Raw genomic sequence first — 24,370 nt, forward strand, 5'->3', positions numbered from 1 at the left:
ATGCGAAGTGAGTGCGACTTCCTGTTTTATGTGGCAGAAGTTGCCGTGGTAACACAATATTTGACGGATCCGTGGTTACACATGTTACATGTTGTATTTACTATAGTATTTACTATACATTATGCATAATTACATGAAACTAATCCTGAACCAAACCCTAATCCTAACCCTATAGTAAATATGAATTATCTCTATAGTTATGTATTTCTTTTTTATAACTCGGTACTTAAATGTATAATTACACTGTAACACGGTCTCTGTAAAATAAAGTGTAACCGTTGCTTTTCATAGGAAAGACAACAGACGTGATTTTTTTTCTTCCTTCTACCTTTGCCTCTTATAAAAGAATAGTATAAAATAAATGCTCTCTGAACAGCCCATGACGTTTAAGCAAACCTCTGCTGGACTGACCATTTTAATAGGAATGATTCTAAGACAAAATGATAGAAAATGTATGAAACCAAAAGACTAGCCTGGACCTGAAGGCCATTTGCTTTTCCAGTCACACCAGATAGACAACCATTAATAAATACATACACAAACTTTGGACTTTTTATTTTAGAGTTGTATTGAATTTACAGTATATTTAATAAATGGCGCTTTATGATCAAATATGCAGTTTATAGCTATTCATGTTGTTCCCTAGTGTATTTGCTTAAATGAATGAGTTTAAAGTAAAAGAACACAACATTTAAATGATTTAAATGAAATATTTGACTTCCTGGATCGATGCGGTCTCTATCTACGTGAGATTTACTCATCTATATACTGTATAAATGTGTTTGAAATTCACAATTAAAGACATTGTGAACATGTAATTGAAGGCAGATGTGGAATTCAATTCACTGTCGGGTTTTTCGGATGTAACACCTAAGTATGATTCAGATTTACAAACTGTAATTGATCGTAACATAGCAAACAGGATTTTAATAAACATTTTATGTAATAACCAGTAAACGTTCTGCAGTTGTGTGAACCTCACACGCATTCCACATGACAGCAAACACAGAGAAGATGATGTCACTACAAAAAAGGCTTTGAATGGCTGCACCTCTTGTCAGTACACTAAGTTCCATTGAAGTGCCCACCCCTGTAATACAAAATATACTGCATTTGATAATATAATCAGGAGGAAAGCATTGAATCCGTCATTCACTTGATTTCAGCTTCTTGCAGAGACCTTTTAAAGTATAAACAGCTTGCCCTGTTTCAGTGGAGTTGAAAGACCGAAGTGCAGCACAGTAGAAAAGTGATGGAGAGTTTATGTCTGAAATGAGCATCTGAAAGCTGCATGCGATGGACTGCTTACATTATCTGAACCAGGATCTGTCAGTATCCACAAATAACATTTATGTAGGAAATAAAACACTTGGTTGGGATTTAAACATTGACAATCATGTTCTTACAATATGAGGAAAACCCCATACGATATGTTGGACAATGTTGCAAACATTTAAAAAAATAAAGCACACAAAAAATACTAAATATCTCCTTCAAATATTCTCCTTCACAACTCCTTTCTGGTGGAACATTCTTCCTAATGTGGTCCGGTCAACCACATTTCTCACAACCTTCAAAAAACGACTTTAAACACACCTCTTCAGCGAATACTGAAAAAAAACACTAACCCTCTTCTCTCAACAGGTAGTGGTCTAGCTCTTGTTGAAACTAGTAACTTTGTACCTAATGTACTATTGTGCTTTTATGATATATCACTCATTGCTCCCCGAACTCCTTGTAAGTCGCTTTGGATCAAAGCGTTTGCTAAATGACCAAATGTAAATATTAGAAACATAACCATATCTCTTTGACCCAGAGTAACACAGATGAATCTTTAAGGCAACATGAAATAATTTCTCTTTATTTTGGTATGTTTTAAGTAAAAGAAATATACATAGATAGTTAAAATACGTGTAAAATCTTCATCTGTTTAATAATTACAAAGACAGCACTCTATTTACTGTACATAGCTTTCACAAATACATTTCATCGAGTACTATACAAAAGAAAAGAACATTAACATTAAAACAAAATGATGCAGATATACTAATATAAAGTGAACAGTGAATAATTCCTTGGGGTTGTACTCCAGACTTTAGTGCCATGATGCCTCTCGTGATGACAGGACTGTAAGACACACACAAAATGGAATGAGGTTCCGGTTTACGGAGGACGGTTTAAAAACAGGGGTAATTTTTTATGTGACAGATGTGCAAAAAACACAGACCTGAATATACTGTAAAAGAAAAAAAGTCTTAAAACCACCAGCTTAAAAGAAACTCAATGCATTATCACTTTGTTTTACATTAGTTGATCATGTATTTTTATGTCATTTTGTAAAGAAAGTCCTTATATTTCTCCATGAATTCATAATTATTTTATCCAATACTTGATAGAGCTTGCACGTAATAAAAGAACCCCAAGGCAGTGCATGTTTCAGCATGAAGCGAAGACGCTAATAATCTGATTATAAATCTGTTTTAGTTTTCTTGCTCCCAAATCTGCAATTTTATTAATATAATTTATATTTTAAAAAAGTCCATTCAGACAACAGCGGAGTTCACAAGTGCCTACAACATACATTCTTTGCAATACATCTGACAAAACAGAGAGCCATCAAAGGTGAGAGGAGGTGTGCAGCGAAATGAGCAGGCATTCTGGGAAGCAGGAAGAGGTAGAGGTGGACATGCAGAAGACTTTAGGCCAACAGAGGGCAGCAGTACGCAAGCTGCGTGTCACACATACACACCCTCAGGATGAAGACTGGAGACAAGTGGGTTCTGAAGGCTGCGTGGGTTCCCAAGTATTTGCTTGGCAGAGGTGCGAGGGTTGAACTCCAAGATGGAGAAATTGGAATCTAGCATAAACAAAATGGGCTTAATGTTAAAGTTTTCTAAGCTTTGCTATTTGTTGTATGATATATTACAGTTTCCTCTTAAAAGAATAATTCACAAAAAAATTCAAATTCTGTCTTCATTTACTCACCCTTAAGTTGTTCCAAATATGTATAAATGTCTTTGTTCTGATGTACACAGAGAAAGATATTTGGAAGGATGCTATTTACTATCATAGTAGGAAATATTGTTGAACACAAAAGAAGATATTTTGAAGAATATAGGAAAGAAAACAATTCTGGGGCACTTTTGACTATCATTGTAACATTTTCTACTATGGTAGTCAATGGTGGCCAAGAACTGTTTGGTGACAAGCATTCTTCCACATATCTTTTACTGTGTTCACCAGAACAAATAAATTTTGTCTATACATATTTGAAACAACTCAAGGGTGATCAAAAATGATGACAGAATTTGTATTATTGGTGGTTAGAAAAACATTTTACAACAGTAGCGAACCCTCAGGGCCTTCTAGGCCCTCTGTGAGGACCTAAAGTATCATAAAAATAATATTTTAAAACTTTAAAATATACATTTTTATAAAATTTGGCCGATTTTCCCTTTCAAATATGTATATTTGACTTCCTGGATCGATGCGGTCTCTATCTACGTGAGATTTCCAAGTCTCACAAGAGTATTCTTGTGTAAGATCACGGAACAGTCGCAGTTCTGTGATGTCATACACTGTCTGCGCAGCCTGTGCATGCTGCAAGAAGTCGAACGCGTGCTTACGTCGGGAGCCTTCAATGAGGCAACTGCTGACAGTACTATTGTGTAAATCAATTAGACAGATTGATTTTAAATGACAGTGAAACTGACCAATCAAATCATCTTTCTAAATGAGCGCACTTTATTTTTGGCTAACTGTCCGCCATCTGGGGGGTTGTTTTACCAGCAGTCTCGTAAGGTGGAAGAAGCATCATAAGTTGGTTTGCCAAACGCCATAAAGCTTCAAAAGCAGAAGAAGAAATGCGGGAAACCATCATTCAAGACAGCATTCGGATGAACTTTGTTATCAAGTCTCGAAAAAAAAGTGAAAAGCTGATAAGCGTTGTTCAATCAAAAAACAAGAAGAAGACTTTGTTATCAAGCAATTTTATTATCAATTGTAACTTATTTATGATTTGTTAGGCCGCCGGGCCTCAATTCATTCTGTTTGTTGATGTGCACAGCTGCTTAGCTTTATTTCAGATGAGTGATTTTGACTGTGGTCATTCTTAAATTGAACATATTGTGCGTTTTTGCTGTTATTCTGTATAACAGTGACATTTTATAAGATAAATGGTACATTTACTACGGTCAGTTCCATATGTTTAGTTCACTGTACCAATTTAATATTAAGATTTATTATAATCATAGTTTATTCGCTGGTGAATCTCTGTTAACTGTCTGCTAGTGTAGTCAGCGGTATTCTGTGCTGAGAGCATTCTCATGAGGTGTCGCTTTTTTCAAAAGGTATTGTGAACATTAGTCTGTGTTGGTTTTATTATGAGACTGGGAGGCAGTGTCTCATGTGTGTGCAGCCCGGTCCATCATTCCGTTGAAGAGCGCATACACGCGGCACGCCGATCATAATTCATATGGGTAATAATGATTTGTATTGTGTGTTGTATTGGTGATAACTCTCTTGCTGTGCTGTTCGGCTTGTTGTGTTTCAAGTCTGGTGTAGCATTGTAAATGCCTTATGTGATAAGTGTGATGGTATAATGATGCATGCGCACTACTATAGGAAAGCACAGTGAGGTAAAAAACCTTACTGCACTGTGGTAAGTGTGTGTGTGTTGGGGGTGGTGCTTATGCGCAGAGGGCAAAGGCTCAAACAGCACGGTTCGCTACTGGTTAACAGTGTTACACACCTTCATCACTCTGTCCGTCAGGCTTGAGGAGAGCAAAATCAATGTCATCTGTTTGCTGATTGGTCTGTGCTGGTGTGACACCTGTTTGCATGATGAACTGCTGCAGGTTACACTGGCGTAGCTCCTTATTCAGATCATCCAGTTCTTTGCTCTTGATCTACAGAATGTGAGATTTGGAGTTATGTTGGAGGAATAAAAGCTAAAGCAATGACTGATGATCTCTTTTTTTATTGAAACACCCACTCATGACCTTCACTGCTGTGCTCTGGTGGCATGGTGAGGTGGCTTTAATGTAATTTTGCATGTGTAAATGTTCAGAAATAGATAACACCAGCAGTCACACAGTGGCTGCAAACATGCAAACCAGATAAATTAACATGAAGATGTCACTGTAAAACTAGATGTGAGATAAGCGATGTGAATGGGTAGCCTGTCGATTTCTCAATAAACTTTCTTACTTTAAGCATTAAAGGTGTGACTAGTGTTCATACATAATACATAATTCTCTTCTTGGAGATTGCAGTGAGTCAACAGTATAGTGTGTATGGTGCTGTATGGATCAGTTACAGTCATGATGAGTGTACTTTACTTAACACAACAACTAGCACAACTGGGTTGGAAAAAAGCTGAATTAAAATGACTTTCAGACATTTAAATAAGTTGACAGATAGTTCTGGCACGTGCAGAGCATGCCCATAATTTACTGCAATATAATCGTATGAACTGAAAAGATAAATGGTTTATTTATGCATAAAAAACATATATTAATAGTAATGCAATAACTTAGTTACAAGAGTGAATCTTTTAAGGAACAGTTCGCCCAAAAATAAAAAATGTTCTGTCATTGTTTACTCACCCTCTAGTTTTTCCAACCTTATATACATCTCTTTGTTTTATATGAACACGGGGAAAGTTATTTGGAAGAATGCTTGTAACCAAACAGTTCTTGGCCATTATTGACTACCGTGGTAGGAAATAATACAACGGTAGTCAAAAGTGTCCCAGAACTGTTTGCTTTTCTACATTATTCAAAGTTGAATCTCCTAGTCAATGGTGAACAAGAACTGTTTTGTTACAAGCATTCTTTCAAATATCTTTCTCTGTGTTCATCAGAACAAATCATTTTATACAGATTTGAAACAGCTTAGGGTTAATAAGAGTAAACAAACAAAGACAGAATTTTCTTTTTTGGGTGAACTGTTCCTCTGATATGGTAAATAAAAACAGAACTGACCAGAAATTCTTCCTCCGCCTTTCTTAAAAACTCTTCTGTCTCTTCCTTTGATGTCTGCAGTTCAACCGTTTGGCGCTGAAGGTTGTCCAGTTGTCTCTTTGCTATGGTCACAGAATCTTCAATACTGGGCTTGGCTTTATGCATACCATTTCTCTTGCTTTCAATGAGTAGCTGAATATCTCGCTCCAGCTCCTCTGTTAGAGTCTCTGCATCATGCTGCCTTCGGCTTTCCGTATCTATTGCTATACGAAGTTCATTTTTTTGCTTTAGTATGTCCTCTTCCCTCTGAGTTTCAGAGTGAAATTCTTTTTCCCAGTACGGTAATTGGGCCAGTTCTGCTTCTTTCCTCCTCAAAGCCTGCTGCAGGTGGTTCATTTCCTCCACGAGGTCAGGGGAAAGGGCCGGAGGAGGAGATCGTTCCCAAACGGCGAGCTCCCTCTCCACACCCGTCATCTGCCCTTGCAGGGCCTGCAGCTCTGCTTGTTGTCGAAGCATCTGCTGATAGAGCGCTTCTTTGGACACATCATCTGAAGCAATGGAGGATGTTGGAGATGGGGACACCCTTGGAGAGTCTCTGATTGGTTTTTCAAACTTTTTCACACGTGTTTGAGACGGGGCCGAGGGCCCCAGATTAAAAGTAAGAGCCTTTTTCGGCTCTTTGTGTTTGGGGGGCTCTGGATCTTGGGGCACGGACAAGGGAGGGGCTCCACCTTTGTATGAAGCTTCGCTGCTTGTGGGGCCAGTTCGACGGAGGATGAATTGCACTTCGCTGCCCAACTGGCCAAGTTTAGCGAGGGACTCCAGTGGGCGTTCATTAGCCACGAGCTGTCGTTCTTTATCTCGTAATTTCTGGATGAGGACATACCGACCAGTTTGCCCTGTAGAGCACAAAAAGGCAAACATTTAAGTGCAAATCCACACTATCTGATGGCAAAAAATTTGCAAATTTAATCAATAGCCTACCTATGGCCTGAGCTAGAGCTATGACTACATCCTGACAAGATGTCTCTTGAGATAGGCCACAGACTACACGTGGAACGCCATCCACCCACACCTTCAGCTCCATGACTCTGTGGAAAGTCAGCAGGGAGCGTGTCTACATGACAGTGCTCTGTTGAAGAGATGAGTGAAGAGTAATTACTGATGACATTATGAATGATAAATGCATTTACAAGTTCACAAAATGGACTAGTTGGATAAGCTTGGAATTGTTAAACCATCTAAACAAGCTAAAAATCTCTAATTCTTTCATTTTTGTGTGTACATACCTACTCAGCATCAAGTCACATTGCTAAAGTGAGAAACCTTTAATATAGCAAATTTAAGTTTGGCTATGTGTCACTGATAATCTGAATACTGATGCAAGCTGTTTCTCAGGTCTTTACGTAATAAAGGCTTTACGTATTTTAAACAGTGAGTAGATTCCTTCAGACAAGCATTATACTTCTGAAATGTGTGGTCTTAAAGGGATAGTGCACCCAAAAATGAATTACTCTCAAGTGGTTCAAAAACTGTATACATTTCAGATTTTCAACAGAACAAAGACATTTATACAGGTTTGAAACTACTTGAGATTGTGTAATTTGTGACAGAATTTTCATTTTGGGGAATATATCCCTTTTAAACGTGACTTGTTGGTCAACTCAACCAGCACAATCCTTAATTTTAAAACTGATGTGAACTGAAAACCATTTTGAACTGGCAATTTTTAAGATTTTGTTCCTTTGTTATATTGGTTGATTGAAATCGAAACCAACTGAACATCCCAAAACTAAAAAAAGATACAAAGCTTCTGTGTAGTAAACTATTTAGGAAGTGTTTCATTGTTTGAATTTGAGAAATGCTGTTGTACATGTCTGAAATTAGAAACACTGTATCACGTTATTCAAAAATGTTTAAAAGTCAACAAAACACAGTTTTTTGTTTATGTGTTTTGTGGAATTGTTGGCGCTTGTAACCTGACACCATGTTTTACTAGAATTAAGCATGTTTGGAAAATGAGGAAATTCATGCTTGAACAGACTGTACATGACCTATGATTTAGGTTATGTTTCCGGTTACAGGTAGCTCAAAACAGTCTTTGCTTCACCACAGAACCAATAAATCACCACAGCCCACACATAAATGAAAATCAAGTTTTCTTTTTAATGAGCTGGAGGCAACAGATCAAAGAGTTTTGAATAAACCATGAAAACAGCAACCGCCCTATTTCCCAAGTTAGCATACATTTTTATATACTTTTGGGGAGTGCTGATATTCAGCAACATGCTGGTAAACTGGATCTATTAAAACTGGTTGCTATCATGGGTTTTCATGATCAGCTTTTAATAAGAACGTGCCGTTCCTTGTGATGAAAGTCAGAAACACTTTCATGTCCTGAACCTTATAATATATAATGCTTGACTACTGAGGCAATCATTAACCGGCCTTCACATTCCTGTAAACCTTGAAACTGTGCTCACATGCTCGAAGAATGTGTGTACTGCACTCACATTCAAAACACTACTTTCTGTCAAAATAGATCATTGATTTCACTGCTTGATAAGAAACTACACTACCGGTCAATGGTTTTGCTCCATTTACACGAATCAAAACTTTTTTAGATTTAGTTTTATTTTAGTTTCGCATTTAATGCACCCTTTGCCCTTTATTAATGGTAAAAATAATAAGCGACAAATATGTTGTCTGTCTTACAATGCCTAGCAGCTATTAATTCATGATAGGGTAACCAAGCAGAGATGGCGCATGTTTGTCTCAATCAGGTACACCTCTTTGTCAAATATTGTACTCATTGTAATCACCTATTTCACCATAGTGACCTTGACAGATTTAACTTCCATTAATGGTTGCGACATATTCTACCTCTAGGTATGGCTCACAACCAGATTCGGCTGCTAAAACATCATACAGTACCGTACTGAAAACCCTAAAATCATGAAATGCAATCCTATAAATCTAATCATTTCTAAATGGCTCTATAATTGTATAATACAAGTGTAAATATGTTTTCCTTTATAGCTAGTGTTAATGCCATTTAGTAGATTGATTAATGTCACGAGACAAACTTTTAACCTACTTTGGGCCCTTAACATTGAGAGACAGTCAAGAAATGAAATCTCTTAAAACAAAATATCAAACTATGCAAACTTTGTGAAAGCTTGCTCTCATCTGTAACAGATTTGATCATGTCTACATCCATCAGCAGATCAACACTAGTGTCTGCATCGCAGAGACATTTCTTCTTCTAACATCTTAAATGAACTGCACGTCTGCCTACAAAAGTCTGCTGTAAACACCCATGAAGTCAACCCGATATGATACATTACATTCCTAAAAAACGTAAGACCCTGAACCCCAGACCAGTATTATGTCCAGGAACATCAAAGAGCATAATCATCAGTGCCAATTCAATAAAACATTGAAAGTATTGTGTGATAAAATAGGAAGGTCTAATGCCGGAATGAACAAGCACCTGGCATAGAGTTCAAATCACATTTAAGCCAGCCTTAAATGTACCTTTAAGGTACAATAGTGTAAAAGTAATAGTGTTAATGTTCCTTTCAAAATGCTTCTTTCAAATGTTTCTGTGAATTGTTTGAATATGGTATTTTTGAAAGTGAAGCCGTAGATCATGTGAACAAATATGCTTTAGGCAGTCCTACCTTTTCTCATGTTTCCCTGTCAATACAGGGTTATAAGTACCCAGGAAGGCACATGCTAACAGAACATATGGTCAACTAGAAAGACAGGTTTTGACAGTCGTCCTTCCTTCTAATGATGGGTTTGAGACTCCTACATGTTTGACAGCTGCATGACCTACAGAACTCTCTTTTCACCCGAAACGTCACCTGAGCATACATCTTAATTAAACATAGACCTCCTTAAAGCGATACTGTGTAGACGGCGTTCTCGCTCAATGAACCGTGAGAATCAGATACCCAGAAACATTTTAAAACAGTGTGTCCATTCGTTATGTGAACCACCTAGGACCAGGTTGACGGAAGTGTCTCACCGGCATTAGGTTTCATCAGGTTTAATGAGGCGAAACTGGCCTGCTTACGTAGGACAGCATATCTAAACCATTCTCATTGTGTATTAAAGAAGGAGTGTAGTCCCTCCCTTTCTTATGAGGTCATTGAAGAGTGGAGGTAAATAATACCTACAAACAAAGTACGATACATCTGGCATGCGGTATTACAGGTGGGCCAATCTAGCTTTTCCTGTTAAAAATTCCATTCGAAGAAAAAGTTAAAACACTCTCTTGTTATGATTTTTACATTACAAAGAGGTTGAAATGGAGGTCAGTGTGTTACCTGGCTTTCTAAGGAAATGTATTTCAGACTAAAAGTAGAGGCTTTGGCCAGTCTGCTGAATATCCACATTCTCGATATAAATTGGGAGTGGTCATCTTTTCAAACCATCCCAGAGCGAGACCATCTCTTCACTGAAGGTTGTAACATTACGCTCAGGAACATTGATGTCAAAGACTGTTCTTCAATTCATTACATGCAGGTTTAAACAGAACCATTGACTGACCTGCAATAATGACATTACTCTATTCTCATATGAGTTTGATGACAAAATAGACAATTTGCCCTTGGTTACATGCTTTGTGAACAGCAGCAGATGTGTCATAGTTTGTTTTGCATATTCAAATTGAGTGACATCATTTTGTCAGCTGAGTATTTTTTTATTTACATGTGCCATATCATATACTTACAAAGTTATATGGAGAAAGAATGCAAGCAGGATTCTTGAAGACAGATTTTATGCTTATCTGTGATTTTGTTCATTTTGGTGTTTCATGTTATGACTATACAGTCATATTGAAAAAGGAAATGATAGCGGATCGCTGATGACCAACAGCACATACATGATTTTAATTATTGAAATAAAATGTAATAAAATCCATGAAGATAATTTTACACGTGGACTGGATTTGTACTAGACATTTTAAATCAGGAATGAAGTCACAAATAAAAACAAAACAAAATGTACATCCAGTTTTCAAGACATTCAACGCGGTGACTAAATGAGTCAGAGAGAACATGATCACGCCAGTATTCACTAGCACTCAGGTCACAGCTCTACAGCTCACACAATCCAAACAGTCCAGCCGACATAAATAATACACGGTTAAATAAAGACTGAACCATACTGTACTAACTTCCTATAATTAAAGAAGTCTTTAACAAAACCTGATGCGATTTCAAACCGTTGACATTATTTCTGTACCAATCTTACACATTGATATTTATTATCTTTCCATAGCATTGATTAAAATGCCTATTGCTTTTAAAGAACAAATCAAAGCGACTCTTCTTTTCCAGACAGGGTGGAAACACCTGTGTAAAATTTGGCAGCTTTTACTGTCAGGTCTGCAGAATAACTAGACAAACCTGCTGGTCAGACGGAAAGCTATATTTACCTTAGAGTTGAAAACTCGCCTTTTCATGCCCTCCTTCGCTGTTATCATGTTGAATTCCGTAAAGCACTGTCCTCAAACTTTTCTCAAGGAAATGATCCAAGAGTTAAGATATAACACGTAGATGTTGGTGTCCCACAGGTGTTGTTTCGGTGTAGCTACAGAAGCAGGAGTAATGGCGTACTGCTCTCGTGAATATCACTCTCTCTCTCTTTCCACTCTCCACAATGCTGACACATACCACAGCTTACCATATGCTCCTCCCCCTCCACAGGTAACAAGTCCTCTCACTATCTCCCTCTCTCTCTCTCTCTCTCTCTCTCTCTCTCTCTCTCTGTCTTTCTCTGTTCTTGTCTTTGTTTGGGTGGAAAGATATAACTTTATTTCCTTAAACTTATAAGATATGTATAAGAAACAAAAGGTGTGTTATATGAAAACTGCCAGACTGTTTTAAAATAACAAATAGTTTGGCTTCCTTTCTAAACTCAATAACTTCCTCCAAATAAATTTCCCCTTTATACCAACCTGTATGTAGATAACAAACATGTACAAACAAAACAACACTAACTTACCTAAAAGTATTTTTTAATATAGGCTTAACTGTATCAATATATTTACATAACTACATTTCTATTGTTTATAAAGTAATAACCCTCTGCATTAACATTTAAAAGGCAAGATACAAGAAATACAATTTTAGGAACCTATACTTTATATAGTGACCAGAACTTCAAATAAAATGCTTAATTTCTAACAGAAATCATTAACACATTTCTTTATATGTCTCTAAATGTGACTTTGAAACCAAGAAGGCCTAAGGAATATTTGCCCTTTTTTTTTTGCATTCACTATCGAGGTGGCCACCTTGATGACCATGTTTACTCCTAATTTACATAACAGAGTCGGGTCCTGGCTTACATCAGTCCAAGGCAAAGCCTCCATTATCTACAATAGAACATCTTGCACTTATTAGACGCGGCACGATAAAGTCTGAAGTGATATACTTCAGGATAAAGCAAATGAGGCGACTAATTGTTCGAAGCACAATGCATTTAACATGTCAAACCTTTTACTACTCAACGGGTAAAGAATTGCAGGAACAAACCATTATTCTTCTTCCGTTAAAAATCATTTATCACATCCTATGGCCGCTGATCAAACACAAGCAAAAAAGGAACATGTAACTTACCTGAAAACAACATACAAGGACAAGGTATTAACAGTTCACGTATTATCTTTCAGGACCCCTAAACATGTGGGATGTTCACCACACAATACTTCAAAGCATATTGCTGTGTTCAAAACATCAGACGAATAATACATCCTCTATGTTGGCTTACCTAGTACAAACTCTCGAGACGCACAGAAGAGATGACACTGTAAAAACAAGCAGAGGGTAATAATGGATCTATGAGACTTTGTCAAGGCCTCAACAGACAAGTGAAGTGGGACTGCGGGCTCTTGGTTGCCTTGGTGACCGATGCTTTTTCAAGCAAAACAGCCAATGAAAGGCGCACTGGTTGTCACACAAAGGGCCATGTGACACTCTGTGGCTGCCTTTCATCGGTGAGACAAGAAGTCATCATTGACGAAGGAATAGACAACAACATTGTTGTTTCTTTCTGCTCTTTTAAATCTGCAGCGATGATCACTGCGTCCATCTAACTAAAGTGCATGAAATATATTCGTGGTTAAATAGCGATTGTAATTGTGTACCTGACGGCTACAACGAGTAACGAACGCCACCGAGTGGAGCATTCCGAGAATTACACCAATAGGCATTGGGAATTTCAATTCAGATGATAAAATACAAAATGACTCAACCTTAAACATTTAGGCCTACTGCATTTAAGTAAGATTTAATAAATAATTCTCATTCCAATCCGTTTAGCGTTTGCTCTCGTCTGATACAATTTTTGGTTGACATTTCAGTTTATAATTGTATTCCTCAGAGAATTTCAACTAATTAAGTAGCTTGTGTGCATCATTCAGTCTAGCAAAACAAGCCTTGAAACTATTTTAAAAGGTATTGGTGATGTTACAGCGATAAGTAAAAGGAAGACATTTAAGAACCGATAGTAAGATGTTTTATCATAAAAATGGAAAAACATATGTTTTGTCATCACAGTTTGTTGTTTTAAGAGCCCTAACTTTACAAATTTTCCATTTTCTCAATATGGTATCCACAACCATGATATTTGTGTTGAAACTATGGAAGGCTTATACAAATAAACTTTGACAAAAATAAAACCAGGGTTCTATTTTTTCATAAGGGAGGGAAAGAAAGAAAGAAAGAAAGAAAGAAAGAAAGAAAGAAAGAAAGCATTAGGCCAATTTATAATGATGCTTGTGGAAGCTAAGTGTGTTGTCCGTGTGTGAGGCTGTGTGTGTATTGAGACACACTGGGTTTGGGCGTGTGCGGTGCTCTTAGCGCCCTCTTCTTCGTATTCTCCCTCTTCACACACACTCACGCACACACACGCACACACACACACACACACACTGTTTGCCTATCTGTCGACGCACACCGGCAGCTCGTTGTTCGATGTTTGTGTTGAACGCATTTGCTTCAATGATATAACGCAGCGGAAGAAGAAAAACACACGCCGTCCGATTCCCAGCAATGCCATGAGTGAAGCAGCGGGAAGGATGTCGACATATTATTGACTTGCGTCCTGTCGTCGAGACGAGCGAACAGCCCCGTGTGTTTTGTAAGTATTCCAGTCGCCGTGTTTTCCTGCTGCGTGTCTTGCAGGAATAACATCAACTCCGAAACGTTCCTTGCTGACGCCCAACGCAAAACGAACGGACGTTATGTTGCTGCGGTTAACTTATACCAGCAAGACATTCATCGTTTTCCCGGCATCTCGAAACTAGAAAACTACTACTATCGTGTTACATGAAAACGAAACAAATGCGTCAAATCACTGCGCGCGCGCCTCAACTCCATTCATCTCATTCAGTTTGTTTATTGTAGCAACCTGAGAAAAGTATCACACACACCCATATGTGTACATGCATCCATAGGATCCCGCGGTTTGCCGCACAGTTGCAATGTTCAATACAGAAAAGATCGATTGATTTAAACAAACAGATGCGCTTTTAGCAACATTCGACTAGACTTGTTTTTGTATTCAAATGGTTTTTGGGACGTTTTTGAAGCTCGTATTATGTGTTGTTCATTGTATTGTACAGCAGCAGAGATGGGCTCACCTAAATGACCACATTGTTTACATCCTGCTGTCTGAGAAATCAATAATGTTATGTGGTGATGTCATTGTATTCCAGCAATAATGGGAGAAATTAAAGTTACTTTGTTATATAGAGAGAGAGGGAAATGGGAAATGAAGCAGAATTCATCATAACACAATTAATATAACTTTAAGAATTTAGTGATTTGGAGACCTTTAGTGATTATATGTCGGTGACATCAAGATGCACTGTGTCCTGGTGTTACTCAGATATGATTAATCTTACTCGTGAAACTCCAGATTAGAGACATAATAGACCAGCATCTAAAGACTGAAGCTATGTTGCACTATAGGAAAAGATATGTATGTACAAAACTTCAATTGTAGATGACACATGGGACGAGGTATTACATTATATATATATGAGCAATATTATTTGATTTTATCAGGTGATGCTGCAAATAGATAAATAAATAGATCTTCAAACGGAATACTTGATGCGGTGTCCACCTTGACTGATGAATTATAGCAGTGTAAACATTTTTTAACAACCCTATTTGCGAGCAATAACGTGGTTGTTTAAGTCTTTTGTTGATTAGGGCTGTCAAAGATTAATCACGATTAATTACATCCAGAATAAAAGTATAGTTCTGTGTACTGTACATATTCATTTTGTATTCATATACACATGCATGTATTGATATTTAGGGAATATGGGTGTGTAAATAAATATGTATTTATATATATATATACATATGCATTTGTCTTTTTTTATAAATACAAAATCACAGTACACAGACACATATTATGTAAACACAAACTTCTGGATGCAATTAATCCCTTAATCGTTTGACGATCCTATTGTAGTTACCACACTGAATAATCCAGAAGTTTACATTTCTACTGTAAATCTGTATTTTATTGACTATGTCAAAGTTGCCAGACTTTCAGATTATGTTTGGAAAGAATGGGATTACACATTGTAAACTAAACACATTTAGTCCAGAGTAAACACAACATAAGAGTAACACCACTGTATGATTGAACATCTTTTTGTTTAGTGTAAACAAGTTTTATTGGCAGCATAAATAGATTAAATTGATTCAATCCAGGAAGAGTAAATAAGATTTAGATAGAGATTGGTTAACATTCCATAACACCTTCAATGTTTGATACTGTTTTGCAAATGTTTTTCATTGTATTTCCTTGTTGTCAATTCTCAATTTTGGGTAAGCTATTTTAAGTGTGTAATTTACTGTCATAATTGACTTGTTTATTTTTTCCTGTTTCCTTGTTCCCTCTTGCTTCTTCTCAGCCTCTGACGCCAGCAGAAATAATGACAGAATATAAATTAGTGGTGGTGGGAGCAGGTGGTGTGGGCAAGAGTGCTTTGACCATCCAACTCATTCAGAATCACTTTGTTGATGAATATGACCCTACCATTGAGGTTAGCCAAAAATCAATTTGATTAAAGGAAGATTTTAAGTCATGTAACCATGGTACCTTATATAGCTTGAAATACTTTTTAGCATTCTGAGGGTGAATCTTTGCAGTATATAAAAATATATTTCTAAATTCTGTGAAATATCTTACATTGGATAATACTTTGTACTCTTTTGTTACTTGCAGGACTCATACAGGAAGCAGGTGGTGATTGATGGAGAAACATGTCTTTTGGATATCTTGGATACTGCAGGTCAGGAGGAGTACAGTGCAATGAGAGACCAATACATGAGGACTGGAGAGGGTTTTCTATGTGTCTTTGCCATCAACAATACCAAGTCTTTTGAGGACATTCATCAGTACAGGTTAAATTACAGGAACTTAAGTATACAAACATTTATATGCAGCTTAATTAAATAGCATATTGTTTGTGGCTGCTATAAATTTGGATTTTTTGTAATGATTTCAAAAGGGAACAGATTAAGAGGGTGAAAGACTCTGATGATGTGCCTATGGTGCTTGTGGGTAATAAATGTGATCTACCAACCCGCACTGTGGACACGAGACAAGCCCAGGAACTTGCCCGTAGCTTTGGTATACCATACATTGAAACCTCAGCAAAAACAAGACAGGTTCGTTCCGTGATAAAGTACATTTCCAAGGGGCAAAATGCATGAAAGTGTATCTAAGAATTTATCAAACAGCCGTTATATTAGACACAGCCCTAATAATTGTTGTGTGTTTCTCCAAATAGGGAGTTGAAGATGCATTTTACACACTTGTCCGTGAAATTAGGCAACACAAGCTGAGGAAACTGAACCCTCCAGATGACAATGGCCAGGACTGCATGAATTGCCGCTGCGTGGTGTCATGATCTGGTAAATGCTTTATTCAGAACATTTTAGTATATGATTCCAACCATGCGAGCAAGTATTAAGCTGAAAGTGACTCACACAGCCTAAACACACACACATTTACACATTTTGTTGAGTCACAATTAAGTCATTGTGTGCTGCCATTCATGTGTTCAATTTCGCCTATTCTCTTTGCAGTGTATGTGCGTCAGATGGCTTTTAGAGAGGTGCAGCCTTCGAGACCGCAAACGCTGCAACCCCTTCACATAAGCTGGACGTTAGAGGAGGCTGTTTATAAGGGAAACCCTTATTCTGGCAGTCGTCTTAGGAGCGTCCCTGTTTTTCCTCTTTATAGGGGATGAAAGTTGTACCTCAATTTTATGGTCTCAACACTGAAGTTTCTACGACTGGATGAAAGCTGACACATATTTAGATTTAACCAACTATTTACTCTTAACTGGAAGTAATAACCCAGAAAATAACCTCATGTATTGCTTTATCAGCTGTGGATTTTAGAAAAACACATAAAATGACCATACGGAGAGGCGAATCACTGCATCAGTTAGATTAGTATATGTCTGAATGTGAGAAAGATAATATTTGTATTGTCCCATGTGTAGATGACAAATAATAAATTGTACATAATCATTGGTGTTCATTGGTCTTGCAAAGAGGAAAATTACTATTATGCAGTGTGTTTATCACAGGTTACAGTGCATTTTGTTTTTATTGACCCTCAATTTTGATTGGGTATCTATATGTGATTCTTTTAAAAATCACTGTGTTGGACATCTGTATAGTTTCCAAATATCAGAATTGGCTGAAGAACTCGACACATCTCAGAATAACCCCATCTATCAGGCAACTCCACACATGTACTACCTTAAAAGCATTGATATTACCAAGCACTGTGCTGTAAGCTTGACTTTATTATACTATATGCTATCCTTTGCCTTATTTCTGTCAGTGATATATCTCCCGTCATGGAAAACTGGACTTAATTTAATGCTCTACACATTTAATGGATACCCACTGTCAGGCACGACATTGATTGTATTATATTTTTATTGTAAATAATCATAAGAAAACAGGTTGATAGTAATACACACCATATTTGTTGGCAAGTAGCAACATGTTACCTTTTAATTGGACAGAGGAGCAACTTTCATGGCTTTCTCTTTTCTAATTGCTCAAAACAACTTTGTGCAAGTTTAAAGATTTTAAACTAACTCCCATGAATGTGTGTAATATGCTTGAACAGAGTGTCTTCTCTTTATGGCTAAATGATTTTTCTTGATAGACTGGAGTGTGTTATACTCAGAGTCTATTGATTGTTCTCAAGGACATACTATGATTCTCTCTTAAGTCAGTAGCCATGGATATGACCTCCAACTCGTTCTCTCAGAATTCTGTAGGTGTCCAGACATTTTTTCGTTGGTTTTCTCCATATTTAGTTTGCTACCACTGACAGGTAGTGTGATGAATATGATTGATTGAATGATGAATTTAGTTTTTTTTCTGGTTGATGGCCATTTCCCATAACACTGTCAAACACAAGACCTAAAACAATATTCCGATCATACTTTAAATGCTGCTATTAAATTTGCAAGGTTTTTTGTGTTACTGTTGTGTGTATATACAAATAATTTCCTGTGGATATTTAAAAAGCTTTTTTGATATTAAAAAGCAGTGTAGAATTTGTATTGAAAAGCATATTGATTGTTGCAGCAATTAATAGACTAATTAAAATATGAATTGTCTTTAGTATGTCACTTATTCTTAAATACATTTATTTGCATTTTCCATCAATTGAATTTATTGGAATAATATTTTGCTTCATTTTTATTTAATTTTTATTTTGTGCAAATGTTCATTTGTTTGTAAACAATGACTCTTTAACTACTATAGCACAAAATTGTATACAAGATATACAAAACACACGAAAGTGATGTATTTACCTTAAAAAATTTAACATTTTTAATGTGAAGGAGATTCATGTATCAATCAGATTGTATCCATAAATTGAATTATCGCAATGTTTGTGCCATGTTTTGAATACGCTTATGAGATATTCTCTTGCTTTAAATGTATGTATTTGTACGTATAGGACATGTTTCTGTGTGTTGTGCACAAAAAAATGTGTGCATGACTGTCAAAATATCCCATTTTGTGTTCAAGAAAACAGAAATAAATACAATATTATTTCCCTATATGGTGGTTAACGATGTTTGCGTCACATGCACTGTACGCTGTCCCTCGCGTACGCATGTAAAGGGAACTATACCTCGCCCCTTAGCAGTTTATTCAAGAACAATGTTTGCCTGTTTCATGTTTGCTTTATTTGACATCATTTTGATATTTATACTTAAGATCTGGTCACAGCTTACAATATGCTAAAAACGAATTTATAAAGACTGTATATCATCTCCTGCCATGTAGCTCCACACATAGAAAGGTTAGTAACTTTGTATTAGCACCTATCGTACTATTGCTCTTTTATGACATATCGCTTATTGCTCCCTGAAGCGCTTTGGATAAAAGCGTCTGCTAAATGAATAAATGTAAATGTTTGTTCTACTTCACGCGGCTTTGCGCAGACTTATTGCATCAAATTACCGCGAGAGCATAATTTTACATTCGCTCTCGCGGCACTTTGATGTCACGAGGTGGTCAGTCTGCGCAGCGCCATCTGATTAGAGCGTCATCAGTCAGCTGACCGGAAATTACCTAATGGTTTCCAGCTGTTGTGGTTGTTTCCTAGCGATGATTTATATCAATAAAACAACAACTAAACACTTCAACTAATAGGCGACACATAGCCCTTCTTATGACTACTTTTCTGTAATTGTTTTAAAACATGGCGGGTGCGAATGAAATATCTTTACGGAAACTGCTGTCAAAGGTATGTTGAACTTTTGACGTTACCAAGAACCTGAACTTGTTTATGTGACTACATTTGTATTCACGGTTGTTCTTTGTGCAGCTTTATAAATACAGAGATCTCACCGTACGCGACGTAACAAACGTGACGTCCCAGTACAAAGATCTTAAACTTGTGATGGACAACTACGGTAAGAGTTGCTATGCTGCCAAAAATATCTTTACAAACATAAACCACAGGCAAACCTTTAAATCAAATAGATGCTGAAACGTTTACATGTAACTACGTGTTACTGTAGACTTTCCTCTTGTCAAACTGACTGCAACAAGGGGCTACTCAGTGCATTCGTGGAAATGTAATTTTCGATTTTTCTAAGTGATCATTGATATTGATGTTCTTGCACTAAGTTAGCTTTCTCTATTGCAGTGTTCAATGATGGTTCCAACAAAGAGCTGCTGAGTCTTACGGGAACAGTGCCAGTAAACTACCGAGGTATAGAGAGCCATGCTGTGTTTTTCGATCTGTTAGATTCTGTAGTTGTTTGTGACACTGTTCAGAGTACAAATCCCTGCTATGCACACAGTAACTACTACAGTTCAATTGTAACTTTTTACTGTTTTCTTATTAACTAGGAAATGTGTATAATATTCCTATCTGCCTGTGGCTTCTCGACACCTATCCATACAATCCTCCCATATGTTTTGTCAAACCTACAAGTGCCATGATGATAAAAACAGGGAAACATGTGGATGCCAATGGAAAGATTTATCTCCCGTACCTGCATGAATGGAACGCTGTGAGTTTGTTTGATTTTATAGGTTGCTGTGACTTTGACTTTGATTTTATGACCATGATTATTATTGTAGCACCATGTTTTTAGTGCAGACATTATGCTAAAGTTTCGTTAATTGGTCCTCTTCTTTAGCCCCAATCAGATTTGTTAGGACTGATCCAAGTGATGGTTGTGGTGTTTGGAGAGGAGCCACCAGTCTTCTCACGGCCGAGCACTCAGTCACCTTACCCAGCATTCCCAGCAGCAGGGCCACATAACAGTGAGTGTAAAGTAGCTTGGACTACGTTGTGTGGAGTGTTTAAACAACATTTGTAAGATTATTTAGACTATAATTATATAATCCAATGTTTTTCAGCGCCTTGTATGCCAAATACACCAGCCCTGCCATTTGCTCAAAGTCAGTCTTCCAATCCAGGGTTAGTAGACTCAAGTGTCGACAATTCACGGTGTATAATAATGTATTCTAGTGTTGGTGGAATGATATTTTACCTCGATAAAACGGGGTTGATGTATTCATATTTTTTTAGGTATGTAACTTGCCTCTATTCACGGCGGTGAAATTGACCGTACCTGTATCATTAAGTCCGTGCTGATTTCTGCCTCTATATGTTAGCAGGCTTATATGTTGGGAAACAAATGTTAGTAAAGTCTGGATATACTGTAGGTCTAAATTTTGGTTTGAGAAAGTGTTTAGTATTAAAATGAATGTGGGTTGTGATCATCACATGCCCACTTGGCTCACCACTGAGCTACCAATCACCCATGTAGAGTATTTTCTTTTCTCCATTTCGCATTGGCCAGTACAATGTATTTTGTTGTCTTTCTGCCAGTGGATTTCAGGGCTATCCTTATCCAGCTGCAGTGTCTGGTTATCCCACAACATCAGGTCCTTCTCCCTACACTCCAGTGTCTACTGTCACTACAGTGGGTGAGCAAACATACAGTATTATATGTCCAATAATAGTGAAATCAAAAGTTGATTAAAAAAGTCGATAATTACAAAAACGCAAGTGAAATCCCACAATTTTTATGATGACTTGCTTAATCTCTTAAACCTCTTCAGGTCCCAGCCGTGATGCTACCATTGGAGAAGACACGATTCGTGCATCTTTAGTGTCTGCTGTAAGCGACAAGTTGCGCTGGAGGATGAAAGAAGAGATGGATCGAGCTCAGGCAGAGCTTGATGCCCTGAAAAGAACCGAGGAGGATCTGAAGAAGGGACATCAGACGCTGGAGGGGATGGTGACCAAACTAGACCTTGAGATGGTACAGTGTACACGTTTAAATTACATTGTAATCGTATTTGCAAAAAAACGCAAAACATTGCCTGCCACAGCTAATAATGAGGGTTGCCCATATCAAATTTATATTATCAGGTTAACAATGAATTATAACTGTTAAATATACCCCTTCAATGTTTACATTCACTTGATCAGGCATGGATTCCACAAAACCAGATAAATGTTATTTCAGCATGATTTGAGAATGTTCCAAAGAGTGTCTTTTAGGGTTTGCAGAAAGCAAGGAAGTCTGAGCTTTTGTACACCGTTAATAACGTTGTCTTCCTGTTTATACTTAATAGAGAAAATACAGAAAGAAAAATAATACAGAATATTTATAAATTGTATGTCAATTAGTAAAATTAACAGAATATTTATACTTTTTATGTCAATTTTTAAAAATACCAATTCTAGAATTTTTTTTTTCTAGTTTTAAAGCTTATATTTAAATCCCAGCTGTCTTGTGTGACTTTTCTTTTTCAACCCCACTCTATATATGTCACTTTGATACGAGGGTATTGTATTGCAGGCTGATGTGGACAAAAACATTGACCTCCTTAAGCGTAAAGACGAAGAAATGACCGCAGCTCTGGGAAAGATGGAGAAACAGTCAGAGGACAATGACATTGATGATGTCATTTCACCCACTGCTCCCCTATATAAGCAGATTCTGAACCTCTATGCAGAGGAAAATGCCATAGAAGACACCATCTTCTATCTGGGAGAAGCATTACGCAGAAATGTTATTGACTTGGACGTCTTTCTTAAGGTACGTCCTAAGCACATTTCTCTTTCATCTTGTCCAAACTGTAAATATTAACCATAATGATTATTTTGTGTGTGTGGTTGTTTGCAGCATGTGAGGCTGCTCTCCAGAAAACAGTTCCAGTTACGAGCCTTGATGCAGAAGGCCAGGAAAATAGCAGGTTTCAGTGACCTGTATTGACCTTGCTGCTCAACACGTATAACAATTACCCTGCATTTTCTGTAGTGGAAGCATTGGTCTCTTTTCCCAAACCCTATTTAACCATGGTGTTTATAAGTATATTACAGGTTAACTACAACCTTACTAGGACCAAAACCTAAAATCTCTGTGAAACAGAGTGGGAAGTTTACATTCATGAAATTATTAGTAGAACTGACAACGAGTGCATCGAATAACTATGTACTTAGAAATAAACTTATACATACAATGAAATGACCTTTGTACATGTTTCCTAAGTAGAGAGGGTGAAATGAAGGACGGAAATCAACCATATTTTTTTGCTCAGCTAAGCATTTTTGCATACTCCTATGAAAACAGCAATCGTTGCACTTTTTGTAACTTGTGCCTCGTTTATCCAAGTGTCTTTTCTGATGTAGGGTAAAGGGAAAGTATTCTGGGAATTACATTCAACCTGAATGTTAGTCTTGTTTCTATATGTGATTTTTATGTACGTGTACTACATTCTCTTACAATCAGCACTTTTTTAGATGTTTTAAAACGTCTTTTGTAACCTATAGAGTAATAATACATTCCTATTATCCTTCTCCACAGTATACCAGTGTGATTTTAAAACGTGTTGTGATGAGCTGTAACTACTCCTATTTACAGTAATTTGTCAATTAACGTGAATGTATTTGGTATTTGTGCAGAGGACCATTAAACAAAGGGATAAATTAGTCATGCACATAACATTGCTTGATTGTACTGTTATATATCTTTTTGATAAATGTTAACCAGAAAGTATGAAGGGAACTCTTTATTGCATGTCTTTGCTAATAGTGTTTGTTTGCTGAATTCGTTGGAATCGTAACTACAGTCCAATCATGAAGTGTTTGATTACGGCCGTGATGAAAACGTTTTTATAAAAATTCTTGGTCAGCAAATCTGTTGAAGGTAAAAGGGTATTTTTATAAAGTGTATGTCTGAAATAAAATCAAAACATTCGTAGATTGTTGTCCTTTTCTATGAAATGCTGCAAAATCCACAAAAAAACAATTCCAGATTACTTATTTTTTGGGTCAAGATACTGGAAATTTTAAAGTCTAGAAAGCTTATAAAATTTCTGCTTTGGGTACAAACCCATCTCTATCATAATATCCAATGAGTGGGCTTCATATCGTTCATCACTTGACTGGCAAATGCGTATCTTCTACCTCACATGACCCTTTTACCTGTGATGTGTGAAATTGCATGTTGTGTGCCTCCTTTTACCTTCCATCCTCTTGCACAAGTATACAGTCTCAAACTCGAACTGTCCCTGTTCGACCATCAGAAATTTCATTTCACAGATGATGGACTTCAGCTTCTAATCCAGCAGCTGTGAAGGCGGGCAGGACCGGCCAACTGTTTCAACTCTAATCAGCTTTTATTGCACATGGGAGAAAGAAACAGCCCACCACCACTGGAACCTGTGCTGTTCTCGATTTGAGTTTGGGTTGGGGGGACAAGAGATGTGTTGAGGCTAGATGTGATGTTAAATCTAATTCACTCATTGCTGCTAGGCAGTGATGTGTCAGCATGTGGAGATGTTAGA

General features: G+C 37.1%; 3 protein-coding genes across 4 annotated transcripts; 2 read left to right on the forward strand and 1 right to left on the reverse strand.

Moving 5' to 3' along the window:
* Positions 1-532: 532 nt before the first annotated feature.
* On the reverse strand, positions 533-11,755 carry rassf7b (Ras association domain family member 7b). 2 transcript variants are annotated; one of them, XM_079453880.1, is made up of 6 exons: positions 11,413-11,755; positions 6,948-7,095; positions 5,985-6,862; positions 4,751-4,907; positions 2,750-2,857; positions 533-2,127 (listed from the first exon to the last, which is right to left on the reverse strand). In XM_079453880.1, the coding sequence occupies exons 2-6, from the start codon at positions 7,048-7,050 to the stop codon at positions 2,096-2,098; spliced, it is 1,278 nt and encodes a 425-aa protein (XP_079310006.1). In that variant the 5' UTR covers positions 7,051-7,095; positions 11,413-11,755; the 3' UTR covers positions 533-2,095. The 2 variants fall into 2 exon arrangements, with proteins under 2 accessions (XP_079310006.1, XP_079310007.1); XM_079453881.1 differs by lacking the exon at positions 2,750-2,857 and having other exon boundaries at positions 536-2,127; positions 11,413-11,625.
* A 2,039-nt stretch (positions 11,756-13,794) lies between these two features.
* Positions 13,795-18,931, forward strand: hrasb (HRas proto-oncogene, GTPase b). Its single transcript, XM_079468058.1, has 6 exons — positions 13,795-14,120; positions 15,916-16,047; positions 16,230-16,408; positions 16,516-16,675; positions 16,798-16,921; positions 17,096-18,931. The coding sequence occupies exons 2-5, from the start codon at positions 15,937-15,939 to the stop codon at positions 16,915-16,917; spliced, it is 570 nt and encodes a 189-aa protein (XP_079324184.1). The 5' UTR covers positions 13,795-14,120; positions 15,916-15,936; the 3' UTR covers positions 16,918-16,921; positions 17,096-18,931.
* A 621-nt stretch (positions 18,932-19,552) lies between these two features.
* On the forward strand, positions 19,553-23,570 carry tsg101b (tumor susceptibility 101b). Its single transcript, XM_079454969.1, has 10 exons — positions 19,553-19,799; positions 19,881-19,968; positions 20,205-20,270; positions 20,411-20,574; positions 20,704-20,830; positions 20,927-20,987; positions 21,402-21,499; positions 21,635-21,837; positions 22,381-22,620; positions 22,708-23,570. Exons 1-10 carry the CDS (start codon positions 19,755-19,757, stop codon positions 22,795-22,797), a joined length of 1,182 nt encoding a protein of 393 aa, XP_079311095.1. The 5' UTR covers positions 19,553-19,754; the 3' UTR covers positions 22,798-23,570.
* The last annotated feature ends 800 nt before the right edge of the window (positions 23,571-24,370 follow it).

This window comes from Barbatula barbatula (genome assembly GCF_947034865.1).
Source record: "Barbatula barbatula genome assembly, chromosome: 1".
Taxonomy (NCBI): domain Eukaryota; kingdom Metazoa; phylum Chordata; class Actinopteri; order Cypriniformes; family Nemacheilidae; genus Barbatula; species Barbatula barbatula.